Here is a 16,034-nt window from a genome sequence, read left to right on the forward strand (position 1 = left end):
ATATTATCATGTTTATTGGTATAAAATGTGCTTTTCAGAAGCAATGATAAAGTTAATTTACAGTATTATTGTCACTTGAGTGAATACCAGATATACTATATTCCAAATTTGTAACAAAAACACCTATACTAATATGTATAAAAGAGATAACTAATAAGAACCTGCTGTATAAAAATAAAGAAATATTTTTTAAAAGTCAATTTGTATAACATTTGTTGAAAGAAGAGTCACTGTACTATTTAAAAGATTCAATGTATGTATTTTTAAAGTTCTAAAAGCTTACTTTAAGTATGAAATCAAAAATATTTAAAGGGTAAGTCAAAAACTTTAAAGTGCTCAAATTTTCTAAAATGTTCTTAAGTAATACATAAAAAGTAAACAGAACTTACTGAATAGTTTAAGCTGTCCAGGTCTGTTATTTTAAAGGAACTGAGGCAATCTGAATTCAAGGGGTCCTTAAAAAGTAGCAGTACTTGTTCAGTTCCAGTTCCAAGAAAGTCATCTATCAGTACTGAGCTAACTTTCTCCCACTTAGCAGCAACCTGAAAGAGAGTGGTAAAGAAGGAATAGAGAAAGAAAAAAATCAGATGTGAAGTAAGCTAAAGCCTTTTGTTGCACGTAGTTCTAATTTGTCATCTTCAATCTTACAAACAAGCAATGAAAATGGCAGGGTAAACACTGAAAACGAAACTAAAATAAAGATATTGGGAGATGAGAAGACATAAGGAGTCATCAATTTATAAACAGCAAGGTACTGAAATTTCTTTATCAACATTTGTCCAGGGACTGTCACGTTCCTGATTTCTATATTAAAATTTTATAATTTATAAATTCTAACACTTCTCATGACTAATTCTAGTGAAGATTCTTTCTCTAACTGGTTAATTTAAGGATGACCCTCACTCCCATAAGCCTTAGTGGATATGTATTTATAATCAAACCAATTAAACAAAGAATTCAGTGGCATTAGGTAACTAGACGGTACTAGCAAACACTTTAAGAGCTCTCAAAGCAGAATAACGTTTAAGAGTCCATATGAAATTAATTAATACCCTAAACTCTGGTAGGACAGAACATCGTCATTATGAGGGGCACAGAAAGGGAGGGATCCTAATAGTGGGGCACCTAGAATCATCCTAGCCTAATGAAATGATTTCTTAAGTTTATACAAGAACGTGACACCCCAAGTTTAAAACAGAAGACGGCTTCTTAAAGATCCATAAAGCTGAAAGCTTCCAGATTGGTCCCCTAGAAAACTAACACCATGGGGATCAGAAACCCCTTCTCCCTCAGGCAGAAAAGCTGAAACTCCCACTTAGAATCCCGCACGGATACATCCTCCCCTAGGTGGAGGGTAGCCGGCATTAGAGCAAGAACATAAGACTCTCAATCTATATAATGAAATATCAATCTTTCCCCTATAAGGTTAATTCCAAAGCAGTGATTTTTCACTCTTGCAGGGAGAAAGCTGTAAACTCATATCCTCCCTTCCTCCCACTGCCCCGCCATGAATAGCATGGACTATAATGAACCATGTGAAGAGACACTGGTAATAAGAATGTGCTCAGCACGCAAACACCATAGAGCTGTGCACGCATGCATGCACACACACGCTTGCAATCTCTAGCTCTACAATAGCGCCATCCAAAAGAAATATACGTGAGCCACAAATGCAAGGCACATATATAACTTTAAATTTTCCAGTAGCCAATAAAAGAAAGTTCTCTAGTAGCAGTAAAAAGGTGAAACTTATTTTATTTAATCTATCTAAAATATTATTTCAATGCAATATAATCAATAAAAATTATTAAAGAGATATTTTATTTCCATTTTTTACTAAGCCTTTGAAATCTGGTGTGTATTTGACATGGACAGCACGTTCTAATTCACACCAGCCACATTTCAAATGTTGAATTGCCACCTGGGGCTAGTGGCTACCGTATCAGACATCGCACCTCTAGAACATATTAGCCTCTTTCTATCTACAACACACCGCTATCTGTTTCACATATACTTGACAATGATCTCAATTTTGAAATGCCTGCTACATAGATACTTGTCAAAACTTGCAGAGACAATTTCTTACTTGTGGCATGTGGGATCTTTAGTTGCAGCACGCGGGATCTAGTTCCCTGACCAGGGATCCAACCCGGGCCCCCCCCCCCCCGCATTGGGAGCACGGAGTCTTACCCACTGGACCACCAGGGAAGTCCTGTGATAGAAATTTTAATTGAGCTTCTAATTAAATGGACAGGGCACATCAAGTAAGGCAGTATCTGCTTTTTTTCCCAAAGCAGCACAAGAACTTAAAAGGTTGTATAATGTACTAAAAAAACTACTTTGGAAGATCTTAAACTATAAACACTTCATATCACATAACTGAATGTGCTGATAACATCTTAAGCCAGGAGGACGCAATGTTAACAAAACACCAGGGTCAGAGAAATATTATCGTTACAATCCTCCAATTGCCTTTTCATTTTCTGCACCTTTTTACTCGTTATTGAATGCTCAATACCACTGAGTATTTTAAAGCAATTTCCCAACCTTACATTAAAAGACATGAGTACATGTAGATAAAATGTGAATGCTTGCTCAAAGGACAACTCTGAGTTTCAAAATGTAACATAATGAAATTCTCTAAGCAACGGTTTTTAGAAAAATTAACACATCACTTTTCTCTGGAGAACAATTATTTGTCTCTAAAGGGACAATGACAGCTTTCAAGGAATTCCTCTAGATTTCATTTTAAGTTTAAAACGATAATGACCAACTTTTAAAAAGCTCAACGACTGATTTGAGTTTTCTAGAAAGGTTTATGATCTTATTCTAAGTAAAAATACAAAGCCAATTATTACCAATTAATGAAAATTAGAAAGTTATAGTAAAAGACAAATAAATAGATAATAATTGTAGTTATGTATTTATGTATTTCCAAAAACTCAAGGGTTTTATGACTCAAAATCGCAAGGCAAAATCTTTATCAAGTAATATTCAGATAATTTTAAGAAAAAAGAATGATGTAACATATATGATTTTCTTTTTAGTGCAGCACCAAAAATTGATTTGGATAATAAGACTCCAGGATGAATCCTCTGAAGCACAGGGATGCTTAGTTGGTCTAAGACTATGCCAACTGAATGATTAAAAGTACCATACCTGAAAGTTCTTTTCCCAAACAGCACAAGCATCACTGGACCTAAAGGATATGACGAAAAGGAGGTCTCCTCCACCTGAATCCATAAGTTGAACTGCACAAGGATCTCCAAATGGAAGCTGGCACACACTTTTAGGAGTCCCATTTTGGAATGAAATCAGCTGATTCTTTTGAGTAAGAGCAATCAGAGACATTCTTAACTGGTTGTTGACAATCTCAGTTGCACAGACATGCACACATGCTATCACACTGGTATAAGCAGGAGGGATAATGTATGTTTCATTTATTACTTCTCCCCTTTCAAGGGAGTATACACAAAATTGAGTATTCCAAGTTGCATAATCTGATTTTGAAGGCTGTGGGGTACATCCTTCCTCAGGTAAGTAACATGTCTTTCGTCCTAACAAAACCATACCTACATTTTCAATCTCCCCTGCCCACTCAATAGAGGAAAACTTAATGGACACAGTAACAACTTTGCCAGTTTGGGAAGAGATATAAAATAATGTTTGGACATGTCTCCATAAAACTAAAGGGCCATTAAGGACCCTTATGCTGTCCTTCAACTCATAGAGTAGTCTAAAACTCAAACGCTTTTCAAATTTATTGGTACTGTGAAGAAATAGTAGAAAATATCTGAAAATGTTAGTCTCTTTAATGCACTGTATCATAATATAAGGCAGATTAATTCCAGTTCTGAAATCTGAAACACAGTCGCAACCCATAATTTTTAAATGAGAGTATTCTTCTTTTATGCTAAAGAATCCAGTGGATTTCTGAACAAATACTCCTGTTCCTCTGTCAAATACCATTCTTCTGACATGTAACACAGGTGTTTTTGTAGGCCCTTCATCTACAAAATTTCCTTTAGACAAACGAAAAACAAGGACTTCTCCATTATAACAGAAGAGCCTTTCTTGTTCATTAGATGACATTGCTTGTTTGCTAGTAAAGCCAGAGTATCAAGTCCAATTTTCGAATGTAAATCGATTCCAGTTGATGCTTCTAAACCTAAAAATGAAATGAGGGAAACTGCCATCCAGTAGGCAGAGCTGAAAAGAAAACACATGTTTTTGTTAGAGAACTATCACATAGGTAACTATAAACTTTGACATTTTTAAGCTTTTCATGCTATTTTAACAATGTCACGCTTATCAAAAAACTGTATCCCAAATATTATTTCTGTACAGCCCTTAAAAAACACAGTTTGCAAATAATCGCACCACAAAAGATAACCGAATGTGTTAACAGCATCTATTAAAAGGTGTGGGTGCTCTATTATAAGGAACTGCACACATTCTCTCTGGCTCAGGGAATTTCTTAAGGGTTCTACTTCTGTCTCTCAAACCTACCGACCTAATCTGGTTTCTCCCTCTCGGCCTCAGCCCCTCTACAATGACAACTCAGTCAGTCAAGGATTCAAATTAGAGCACTCCCACAGCCCAGGCGCTTGGGCTCCTGCTTCCCTGAGAAAGGAGTACGAACGGACTCGATGGCCAAAATGAAAGCCCAGAAAGAAAAACAGGAGATGCTGTAACATGGCTTTAAAAAATCTCCATAAGAGTAACAGAAATAAATCTTAAATCTTACTTTGCAAAAACAGTGCAGTTTTACACCCTAAGGAAGTCACTATCCTCATTCAAAGTAGAAGAAAATAGAGATTATAGAGGATCTATAAAATAGAGGATCCTCTATAAAACAGAGGATTAAAAGAGTATCATTATTATAATGAACACAAGAATTAAATAAAGCTATCAATTATTCATGCTTATTATATGCCAGGTACAATACATGCATTATTTCACTTAAAGCTCACAACTACTCTTTTAAAGTAAGTATTCTTATTATCCCATCTTATAAACAAGAAAACCGTATTTTAACAAAGGTCAGAAAATTCTTCCAAGCTGACAAAGCTAATCAGCAATGGCACTAGATTTGGAAGAGGGGCCCATGGCTCCTGAACCTACACTTTTAACCACTACAGTGTCCTGGCACACATTCCCTTACTCTGAACACTGGTTATAAGAAAGGCGACTTGAGAGAGTTAGTAAAGTAGAATACAGAACAAAGGAACACCCCCTCCACTGAACACATGTAAGAAAACATGTAAGAAAAAGATGTTGATGTCTCTTTATCCAGTGGCTATATATGCTGAGTCACTCCTGTAACAGTTACCAAATGCTTAGCATATGCTAAGAACCGTGCACCTTTAGAGCACCCTCTGAACGTTGGGCCTGCCTTTTACTAGATGTGTGATCTATGGCAAGTTACTTAACCCCTTCGTGCCTCACATCCACATCTATGTAATGGGGTGTAGTAACAGTATCTACCCCACACGGTGCTGGAATTAGCTAATACAACTCACTTGAAACAGAAGCTGGCACACAGAAAGTGCTAATAAAGGCTAGCTACTATCATTCTCATCATCATGGCCGGCTCTGGCTCATACAGTACCTAATCTTAGAAACATCAGAATAGTTGCATACTTAATGGTCTGTGAATGCTGAAATGTCTCTCGTCACTCACTATAAGTAACTCTAACTCATACTCTCTCTTTTCTCTTATTTGTGGATCACTTACACCAGGAAAATAAAGTACTTTAGAAATAAATGAAAACTAGGTCATGTACAAGGAAGTAATATTGTTTTCCTGTTTCAAATGAGAAGCAAACTCCAAAGGCTTAGGTTTTGTTCTTTTAATATAAAAATCTACCAATAGTCGAATTAGAAAAAAAATCACTGAACCATAATCTATAAATCTAACTTAATATAGCCTGCATTTTATTGAAATGACTTGATTTAGAGGCAATTCTACTTAAAAGCAGACTAGATTAGTCAGCATCTACATTCGAATTGGAGATGCTGCACCTTATTGTCTAACTTCCAAATACATGTGGTTTTAAAATACGCTCACACAGCAACTAAGCCCATGCGCCACAACTACTGAGCCTGCGCTCTAGAGCCCACGTGCTGCAACTACTGAAGCCCACACACCTAGAGCCCGTGCTCCTCAACAAGAGAAGCCACCGCAATGAGAAGCCCATGCACCGCAAAGAAGAGTAGCCCCCGCTCGCAGCAACTAGAGAAAACCCACGCGCAGCAACGAAGACCCAATGCAGCCAAAAAAATAATAATAAAATAAAATATGCTCACAAAGTTATTTGAAATTCCTTCCATCAAGAAGGAACTCTCCTCCCCTTGAGTGAGGCCTGGTCATTATGACTCACTTCCAGCCAACAGAATACAGCAGAAGACTGGGTGACAGAGCATGGTGGTTTCCTCAGTGACCTCTTCCTTGGCTCACTTGCACAGGGGAAAGCCACCTGCCGTATCATTAAGACACTCGGGCAGCCCCGCGGAGATGTACACATGGCAAGGAACTGTGGCTTCCTGCCAACAGCCAGCAAGGGACTGAGGCCTTTTGCCAAGAGCCATGTGAGTGAGCCTTCCAGAGATCCCATCTCCCAGCTCCAGTCAAGCCTTTCTGAGCAGAACCACCCCGCTAAGCGGCTCCCAAATTCCTGGTCCTCAGAAATTTTAAGTTAATAAATGTTTGTTGTTTTATGCTGCTCAATTTGGGAGTAATTTGTTATGCAGCAACAGATAAATATATTCCTCTATGCCATTTGGGGGTTTTTTTCAAATCGATGATATTGTTTTTGAGACTTTCAAGAAGTATTAGTGAAGTAACTGGAGATACTAGATCATAATACAAACTAGCAGAAGCCAGTTTCCTGGCTTGTTGTTAAGCAATTCATGCGGAGATCTGGGACAATAGGTACCCCAGAGTAGTTTCAGCTTCATCAGTAAAGAAGATAGGCAGGGTAACCAAAGGTGTGGCTTTTACTTATGAAACTACGTTTTACTTGAAAGGAGATACACATATTGGTTATATTACATCAAAATGTATGACTACTAATTTATTTCAAATTTCCCACAGACATCTCAGACCTCTTAGAGGACTTCTAAGAAAGTTTCCTTTTTTAGCACTAAATGATATATTCTTTTTTTAGCATTATATATTGTAAATATAAATTATATATTCTGAGGTAAAGATCTAAGAACTCATTGTCTTTTACTACCTACTCACTTCAAAAGGTGTTCAGATTTCTTAATACTAAAAACAACCAAAAATACCTTTTGTCCAGGAAAGGATTTTGTTATTTTAATAGTAAATGTCACAACTAATGTGTCATCAACACAATGCTCTTGTTCACCAACACCCAAGTGTGACAGGAGTAAGGAGGATCTTAGTGGTAAGACCACTAAGTAAAAGGTTACAGAACCGCCCCCTTCAAAAAACTTTGGAGTATGTATTGTTGCACCTTCATAAAGTAGTGAGTTAGGAAAATCAGGCCCCTTACATTCTATTCTTTTAATGCTATCACCAAGTTCCTTAATTTAGAAACTTCTTTCTTCCAATTCTCTGATCCAACTGCCACTACGATGAATCAGGCTTTCATCTCTCATTTACGTTGCGATAAAAGCCCTTTAATCAGTCTTCCTTAATCTAGTCTCTCTCCCCTCTAATATATCCATTCATTTATGCTACCTCAGTTATTGTTCTAAAACACAAACTTGACTGGGTAACTGTCCCCTAATTTAAAAGCTTTGCATGCACTTACCGCCACTCCCCACCACCGCCCAGATCTACGATCTATGATCCCTAAACTACTACCTGGAAAGACAGATGCGAAACAGTGTATTGAACGTATGAATGACATAGAGATAAACGGGTGCAAGCCACTGCTAACAAGCTTGGCATGGCATTCAAAGCCCTATTATAATCCTAACCCAACATGCTTTTAGCATGAGCTGTAGGCAAAAAGCAAAGTTCTTCTCATGGACTTAGACTCAAATAGATTTAAAAAACATAACTGTTACATAAAAGGTCATTATTTTTTTATTTTAAAATACTACTGCAAAAACATGCACATTTTTAAGATAAGTTATTCTAAATGGACCATCTTCAGGGTTAAAAATTAGAAACTTTAATATATTTACAAAGATAAATTTTTTCCTCAAACTTTCTGTAATCTCAAGGTTCACTGAATTCACATATCTGTGAATACCTGTTTTATTTTATACTATGCAACATCTTTTTTAAAAGTAAAAGTTCTGAGTATATGTTCATAAGACAAATCTTTAAGGCTATGGAGTAAGTGATAATGTTCTTTTTTCAGATAGAAATAATCTGGAAACAAACCCAGGTTCAATTTAGAGGTTCTTAAACCAATATAAACAAGCCTTGATTAATCAAATCAGGACACCAGGCTTAGTATTCCAGCCTATTAGTCACTTGACTTTTTACTTGGTACTCTTATAACAGTGGCTGCAGAATAAAACAGGTAACTCAAACCAGTTAAGTTTTACCTCCTGTTTCAGCTCTGAAGGAGGGTGGGGGAGGGAAGGAGGGAGGGGAGATTTGGGTGCAGATTATTTGCAAAATACTAGGTAGTTAATTTGAGCTTTTCCTGTTCTGTATTACCACACATCAAAGTTGACTGTATATATTTTACATACAAAATGAAAACAGATGTGTGAGTATACTAGAAAAACAATACATGCTAACCTAAATATAGTAGATGGGCAACGAACTATCACCCTTCTCTCCCAGCCTCCCACCAAGTAAACAATGTTCCTGTTCAATGCTAATAATAACATTTGGCATTATAAATTTCAGAACTCTTAAATAAACTACAAGTCTGGTTCAGGAAGATCCTAAAAGACACTATATTATCTGCAAATGAAAGCTATAAAACTCTAAGAAACCAATCGATAGATTGCGACCAATGGAAAGTGTCTTTGGAATCCTACCTTTGGAAAAAAGATAGAATTAAGACTCCCAAAGAAAAACTTCACCTAATAATATTAAACATAAACTTATGAGCGTAATACCCATAGATATCATTTTTCCAACATATAGGACATTGTTTACCTAAGTAAATTAACTTGGCTACAGAATGGGTCCACTGTTAAAACTTTTTCTACCTATATACCTAGGTCATTTGTTGGGGCTTGCCCAGAATCAATCTCCCCTTTCCCTTTCCCAACAACACTTAGTGTACCTGAAATGTAGATGAATGTGGGGGGATGGTGATCCACTAAGAGAATCAGGAAAGATTAAATTAAAGGTTCTTGATACCATACTAAGGAATTCTAGCTTTCTCTAAGCAATGATAAATCACTGAAAGATTTCAAAAATAGAAATCACAGGATTGTACTTCTGAATAATAAAGATCCTGGTGACAGTGTTGAAGATGGGGGAGTGAATTGAGATTGGAGGAGGAGCCATCTGTTAGGAAATCATTACAAGTACTTAATTAAAGGGAGACTTTGGGAGGCAATTTGGCAGTAAACAGAAATGCATATACCCAGCAATTTCATTTCTAGATATGAACCCAGAGAAATAATCCTACATAATAATGCACAAAGACATTGCTCTAGAATGTTCACTTTGCTGTTATTTGCATTTGTTTTTAAAAAGCAAAAACTTCAATGACCACCAATAGGGGAATGAATAAATACAGATGGAATATCATACTACAGTTAAAAGGAATGAATTAGATGTGTATCATTGTGGCTAGACTTCAAAAGTCAAATGAAAAAAATTAAGTTGAAGAAAAATGTATACCGTAGTACATTATGTATCAAAATCAAAACACATAAAACAGCATGATATATTTTGTTGACCTGCAATGGCTGTATTCCCTGACTGCTTTCTCTATGCCAGGCACTGTTCTAAGCACTTTGGACTAACTCATTCCTCATGACGTCCTTATGCTGTAGGCAGTATTATCCCAGATGGGGAAACTGAGGCATGGAGTTTAAGGCCTACAGATAGGAAGTGACAGAGCCAGGATTCAAACCTAGGCAGCCTGGTCCAAAACAAAAAAAGCAAAGGTGCAAAGATTCATGCCAAATCCCAATGACTGTTGATTTTGGAGAAGAGGAATATCAGAGTAGGCGAGTGGAGCCAGAGAGAGACTTTAGCCATATCTGAAATACTATTTCAAGGACGTATTCAAATACTTATTAAACAGTGTTCATTTTTCCCCCATAAAAAAAAGTGAAGATATAAACAAAATTTGGGGCAAAAGAGTGTCCATCGTGGTTGACTATGGCTGGTGGGAATACGGGGGCCGTTCTTAAAATTTCTTGGTAGTCTTCTGTTGCAAAAACCAAAACTGTCTCCAGACATTGTCAAATGTCCCCCGGGGGGGCAAAATTGCCCCGGCTGAGAACTACCTTACTTAAACCGTAAGACGCTTTACATCTTTTAACTCTATATACCTGTTTTAAAGATGTCAAAGATATATCCTCTGTTAAGTATTTCACCCTCCAAGTGAGAAAGATGCTGCAGAGGTGAAGAAAGTGTCAAGCGAAATAATCCCCGAACAGAGTAAGCACTTGGAGTAATCTAGTTATGCTTCCAGAGAAGGGTGGGCACAGGCCCCGGGAAGCCCACTTCCTTCGCGCTCTTCCGCAATAAAGGGACTTAGGGGAGCAAAACCCTGCGCCGCCGTCGCCACCCCCTCGGCGAAGGCTGGGTCAGGGAACACGCCACGGGCCCTACCTCAGCGTGTGAGGCTCTAGCCCACCGCGGCCGCCACGTCCCCGACGCCGAAAACCCGCTCAGCACCAGACGGCTCCAAACCTCCCGCCCGCGCGCTGCATCTTGGGAGGCCCAGGCCGGAGGCTGCGCCCAGCGCAGAGGAGGCGGAGCCTGCCTAGCCGGCCAGGACTCGGTTGCCAAGGGAGGCTGAGGAGGCGGGGCCTCCGGGGAATGTTGTGAAAGCGAATGGCAGGAGGAGCTAGCCCGGGCTGAGCTTGAAGAGGGAAGCGCCCGCGATCCGCCGGCTGGCGGGGGCGGGTCCGCAGTGCAGGAGATGTCGGGGGGCGGCGTCCGAACGGGAAGTGAATGGGAAGCCAGGTTGAGGGCCTGGTCCCGCCTCCATTCCCAGGCGGCCGCGCCGGATTGGGCGGCGTGGCGGCGCTGCTGCCCGCCTTCCATTGTCACGCGACCGCCTCCACCTCCCGCCCTTCCCTCTTTACCTCCGGGCCGGCTTGGCCTGTGATGAGATAGTCGGACCGCAGTCGTGGTAGTGGCGACGGCAACTGCAATCACGTCCACGACCGCGACCATGGCCGAGGTGAGGAGCGGACCGCACCGCTGCCGAGCCCCTCCAACTCGGACCCCGAAGCCGCCTCTGAGGCCCGGGGGCCGCGCGCCCAGGTGCAGGTGGGCTGGGCTGCGGGGAAGTGGGATGGTGCGCGTAATGTCTAAGCGTCCCTTCGTGTCTTCCTTATAGTATCAAGCCCAGAATAAAGCCAAGCTCATCTCTGACGTGCGACGGAGGTTCGAAGCTGAGTATGTGACAGGTGGGTACCGCAATCTCGGTGTTGAGGCAGGTGTGCAATGAGCGTCCCCAACTTTGCTGGGGTGTTTGCGGGAGTCTCTGTGGGAGGCGTTAGGGACCATTTCGATCCTCACGGGGTTAGGGACCGTGCCCTCCACGTTTCCCAGGTTTTACTTTCCGTAATATGGCAAGGACACTGCTCCAATTGGGCAAGTGATGCGTCCATTGCTTCCTAAAGGGTTAACGTAAGTTGGAAGTGTTTTGAGCGTCTCGAGTTTATGGAACTTGCAGGACACTTGTTAGGCCCTCGGCTCAGGTGACACTGTTCCTCTGATGACCTTTCACCAGCAACAATCGAGAAAATGAACCTGGAAACAGCTGTAATACTACTCACGTGTGCTTAATTGGGGATCTGAATTCCTCGGCCATTTTGCCTAATTCCACCTCCTACAACCCAGCAGGCTCCCCACGAAGTAGGCCCTCTCGTGCTGGAGCAAGTTCTTATCTTTTCATCCCACACTGTACGTAGCAAAGTACCTGTGAGTCCAGAATTGATTTATTGGGTGAACGTTCTGTGTCCAGATGTCACAGATAACTTGAGTAGTCCAGTATTTAACTGATGATTTAATCTTTGTAATTAAAGATTACAGTAATTTTCAGAAGCCTGCAGGATAATGTATTATAAATATGGAATAAGTAGTCTAATCCAGATCCTGCCACTTACTAGCTTGCTTGTCTTCTCTGAGCCCCTGATTCCGTAAGTGTGAAATGTGAATAATTAGGTTAGGAGAATTAAATAAAAAGGCATATATCAAACTGTGTAGCATGGGGTTAGCATATAGTAGGCTCTCAGTATTTTTCCTCAGTAGTCTTTTTGGTTATGTGAAAGTTCAGCTTCTACATCTTGACTTTAGTGCTGAGCGGAGGTTCCCTACAGCTTTAGACTGCCCTAGATGGTATGTCAGTTAATAACCTAGAACAAATAAAGAAATCTGTTCAGAATAACCTAGTCAGTAAATCTTTTCATCCCTCCCTGTCAGTTTTCTTCACATTCCAAACTTTGTACCAGAGAGTTGCAAAAGCACTTGATTCACTTTTAGCCCAGAGATCTCATTTCTAATGACAGCTGGTTCCAGTAAAGAGAGAATTCTAAAATTGCTTTCTGTAGAAATGTAACTCTTAGAGCTACATGGTTTATAACATTGTAAGACGTAACCCAGAACTTGACCTAATGAGCTAGTGCTCCCTAATGGTCATTTACTTAGGCCCGAGGGAGGAAGCAGGATATAGTCATGGAATTTAGCGATAGATAAGATCTTGTAGGTCATCTTGGTCCAACCTTCTCATTTTTACGGTGAAGAAAGTGAGCTCTAGAGAGATGAAGTGATTTGCTCAAACGCCCTAGTGTTAGTAGCTAGGCCGGGGCTGGTGCTCAGGTCTTCTGAATTCACTCTAGTAATCTTTTTATGCAGGAGCTGGATGAGCTCCATCCTCATCTGTTACTACTCCTCTTGCTTAGTATAGATTTCACCACTGCCCACAGTAAGAAACGTATTATACGTTGTAACTTAGTACACACACGCACACACATAACTGAAGCAAAAGTTCATTAAAAAATACTTATGCTGAAAACGTATGACTCCCTGATACAATGACCCGCAAAGTTGACATCTCAACCTACAAATGTGACCCACAGTTTGAATAACATGACCAGCCACACTGCTGCTTTTATGCACTTCAGATGGACTGAGTCTGTTTCCATCTCGGGACCTTTCCGCTTCTCTCTGCCTGGAAGGCTCTTTATAGGGAGTGAGCATGGCTACGTTCTTCTTTTCTTTTCCATCTTGGTTTACATGTATCTGAGAGGCCTTTGCCAATTATTAAGTAGCCTCCCTGTCTTGTCTCCTTTACGGCTCTTACCATAACCTGTAATTCCCTGTTCATTTGTTTCCTTATTGTTCATTTCCTTCAGTAGAATGTCTGTGGGTCTGGGGCAGCCTGTGGGCCTTGAGGGCAGGGTCTGACTCACCTCTGTATACTTAGCTCTGAATACATAGTCATTGATTGAATATAGCAATGCTTAAATACATACATATGAAGATAAGTCCAAGTCTAGATTAAGAGCTGTTCTGACTGTCTCCCCCCCAACCCCCCACCCCCCCACCAAAATCTGGCAAAGAGCAGCCCTCACAAAATGTCTCCTAAAGACCAGTGTTATTTCAAAGTAAAGCACTGTCTGGCATTAAGTATAGGGAGGGTTTTGTCACACCTGGGTATGTGTGAATGTATGTGGGTCGGTTATCTGCATAGCCATTGCAAATATTAATTTAATTAAAGACTTGCGTTGGAAAGGAAAATAAAAATTCTTTAAAGACTTTCTCCCCTTAAAGTTTCAGTTGTTTCCTGAAATACAGCACTGGGCAAAGGTAGAGTAGGAAAGTGGTGAAAAGGGTTTTTTGATTTGCCTGTGTTCTCCCTTTCAAGTTTACTTTTTAGAAATTAGGTGTTGAGAACATCCACTTTCCTCCTTCCTCTGTCTTTCATTTTACCCTTTCTCTTATTGTTAACAATATTTTGTTTCAGAAGAGGCTTAAGGCAGACTTAAGCAAACATGATGTTTTTCCTAAAGGAAAATATTTATTATTTGCAAGTATGTCGCCTTACACACTGGCTGTACTCCAACACCTCTTTGGGGAGTAGGTTCTTGGGAATTCCGAACATGTTTTTGTTTCCACAGAAATTAAGTTACCAATTATGGATAGATTTGTAGCTGCAAAAAGAATAAAATCTAAGTCCATAATTGTTGTAGCACTACTACTGTTTCTGTCCTCATTGTTTCTGTAAGAAATTTCATGCTGAGTCTCGACTGAGAAACATTTTCCCTTCTCTGTTCCTCCTTCTTGTGGCCAAGGAAAGAGACTAATCCCTTGTGACAATAATGTATTCAGTTCCTCACATACTTACTATGTGCTTAATTCTGGGAAGCTGTGTCAATATTAGAGAAAGAGCCGAAGAAGGATAGAGCCCCTTCCTGAACTACTGCAATCTAGTAGAGTCATTAAAACAGCTCTATCAAGAGGAATGAGTGCTAAAATCATTTCTGTACAAGTCAAAGAGCAGGAAAAAATCATATCTAGTGGGGGTGACTGGGTTAGCACCGAGTTAGAAAAAACTTCTTAGAAAAGGTGGTGTTTCGCAAGAACTTTGGAAGATGCTAGAATTCGGCTAGGTAGAGAATGTGATCCAGGTGGCTCAAATAGTCCAAGCTGAGATGCTTAAGTGAGAAGGTGTGGGGCTTGTTCGGGAAGCCCTAGAAAGTCCGCTTTGATGAGCCTTAAGGAGGGTAAGCACACCTGCCTAAAAACAGTGGGAATATAGTGTAGAGAGCCTTGGCCACCAAAGCGATGCATTTGTTCTTTATTGAGGTTTAAGAGCAACTGAGAGGTTTGTGGGTTTTGTAATTTTAGGTTTGTTTTCTGACTCTGTAAGTATATGAATTCATTTAAATAAATTTGGGTGATACCAGAAACAGTCTGGAGAATCTCCCATAAGCTTATCATCCAGAGATAGCTCTTCTAACAGTGGGTGCATTTTTTTCTGGCTTTTTTTTCTATACATTAAAAAAAATAGTTAAAAGGTCATTCTGTATGTAGTTTTTCTGTGTTGCATTTTTTTTATTGACATGATCTTATTTCCCCATATTACGAAGTAAGCCATGTTTTACATTACTACTTAATATTCAGTTTTATAAATAAAAGAGAATTTTCTTATGTTTTATCTGAAGTAGTCCCTTTTGGACATTTAGATTCTTTCCAGTTTTTTGTTAATACAATATTTTGCACAGTAGTTCAGATTTTTTCCTTAAGAGTCATGTGTAGAAGTAGAATTGTTGGTTTGAAGAGTGTGAATATTTTAAGATACTTCATATGTATGCTTAATTCTCCTCCATACAAGTTGCACCACGATTCATTCCCACCAGCACATATGAAAGTGTTAGTCTCAGCACAGCCTTAGGATCATTTAACTCATGCCTCTTTGTTTGCATTTGATTACTAATGAGAATAAACTTCTTTTCATATGTTTACATCCATTTGTAGTTTAAAATTTTTTTTTCTTTAGTATGGCTTTTAAAATTGCTTTGGGCTTTTCTTGTTTATGTCACTTTGACTTTTTTCCTTTTTTGAATGTATTCAAACTTATCCATTCCTTTGTGGTTTCTCCCATTGCTGTTAAGTTTAATAATTGTCTCTCGTCCAATAACTTTTTCTAGTCTTTTTGTTTTGTCTTGGCCTCTTATTTTTAATTTTGAAATATCTTTTATGTACAAAATGTATAAAACATGAATGAAATAAACACCCTTGTACTCACTATTCAACAAAAGAAAAAGAACTTTGTGGGTATCCTCAACCCGGATATTCACAAGGCAGCTGCTTATCCTACATTTGCCGTTACTCATTCTCTTGCTTTTCATTAGCTTTACCACCTGTGACGTACTCCTCACCAGTACTCTATTAAGTT

General features: G+C 39.4%; 2 protein-coding genes across 6 annotated transcripts in view; one reads left to right on the top strand and one right to left on the bottom strand.

Annotated features, from left to right (window-relative positions):
• Positions 1 to 10,843, bottom strand: part of FANCB (FA complementation group B) — a 62,586-nt gene extending 51,743 nt beyond the window's left edge. Inside the window, exons 1-4 of one of the 3 annotated variants that reach the window (XM_057538208.1) lie at positions 10,733 to 10,813; positions 10,450 to 10,513; positions 3,160 to 4,209; positions 390 to 542 (exon numbers count right to left, since the gene is read on the bottom strand). In XM_057538208.1, coding sequence (XP_057394191.1) covers positions 390 to 542; positions 3,160 to 4,092 — 1,086 coding nt within the window. In that variant the 5' untranslated portion in view covers positions 4,093 to 4,209; positions 10,450 to 10,513; positions 10,733 to 10,813. Of the gene's footprint in view, positions 1 to 389; positions 543 to 3,159; positions 4,210 to 10,449; positions 10,514 to 10,732 lie in introns of all 3 variants that reach the window. The other 2 variants (XM_057538210.1, XM_057538209.1) reach the window with 2 other exon arrangements.
• Positions 10,844 to 11,173: 330 nt separating this feature from the next.
• The window catches only part of MOSPD2 (motile sperm domain containing 2), a 69,258-nt gene continuing 64,397 nt past the window's right edge, over positions 11,174 to 16,034 (top strand). For 2 of the 3 annotated variants that reach the window (XM_057538453.1, XM_057538452.1), the window contains exons 1-2: positions 11,174 to 11,309; positions 11,469 to 11,538. In XM_057538453.1, coding sequence (XP_057394436.1) covers positions 11,301 to 11,309; positions 11,469 to 11,538 — 79 coding nt within the window. In that variant the 5' untranslated portion in view covers positions 11,174 to 11,300. Of the gene's footprint in view, positions 11,310 to 11,468; positions 11,539 to 16,034 lie in introns of those variants that run through there. The other variant, XM_057538455.1, reaches the window with a different exon arrangement.

The sequence above is a fragment of the Balaenoptera acutorostrata genome, chromosome X, assembly GCF_949987535.1.
Source record: "Balaenoptera acutorostrata chromosome X, mBalAcu1.1, whole genome shotgun sequence".
In the NCBI taxonomy this organism is placed as follows: Eukaryota; Metazoa; Chordata; class Mammalia; order Artiodactyla; family Balaenopteridae; genus Balaenoptera; species Balaenoptera acutorostrata.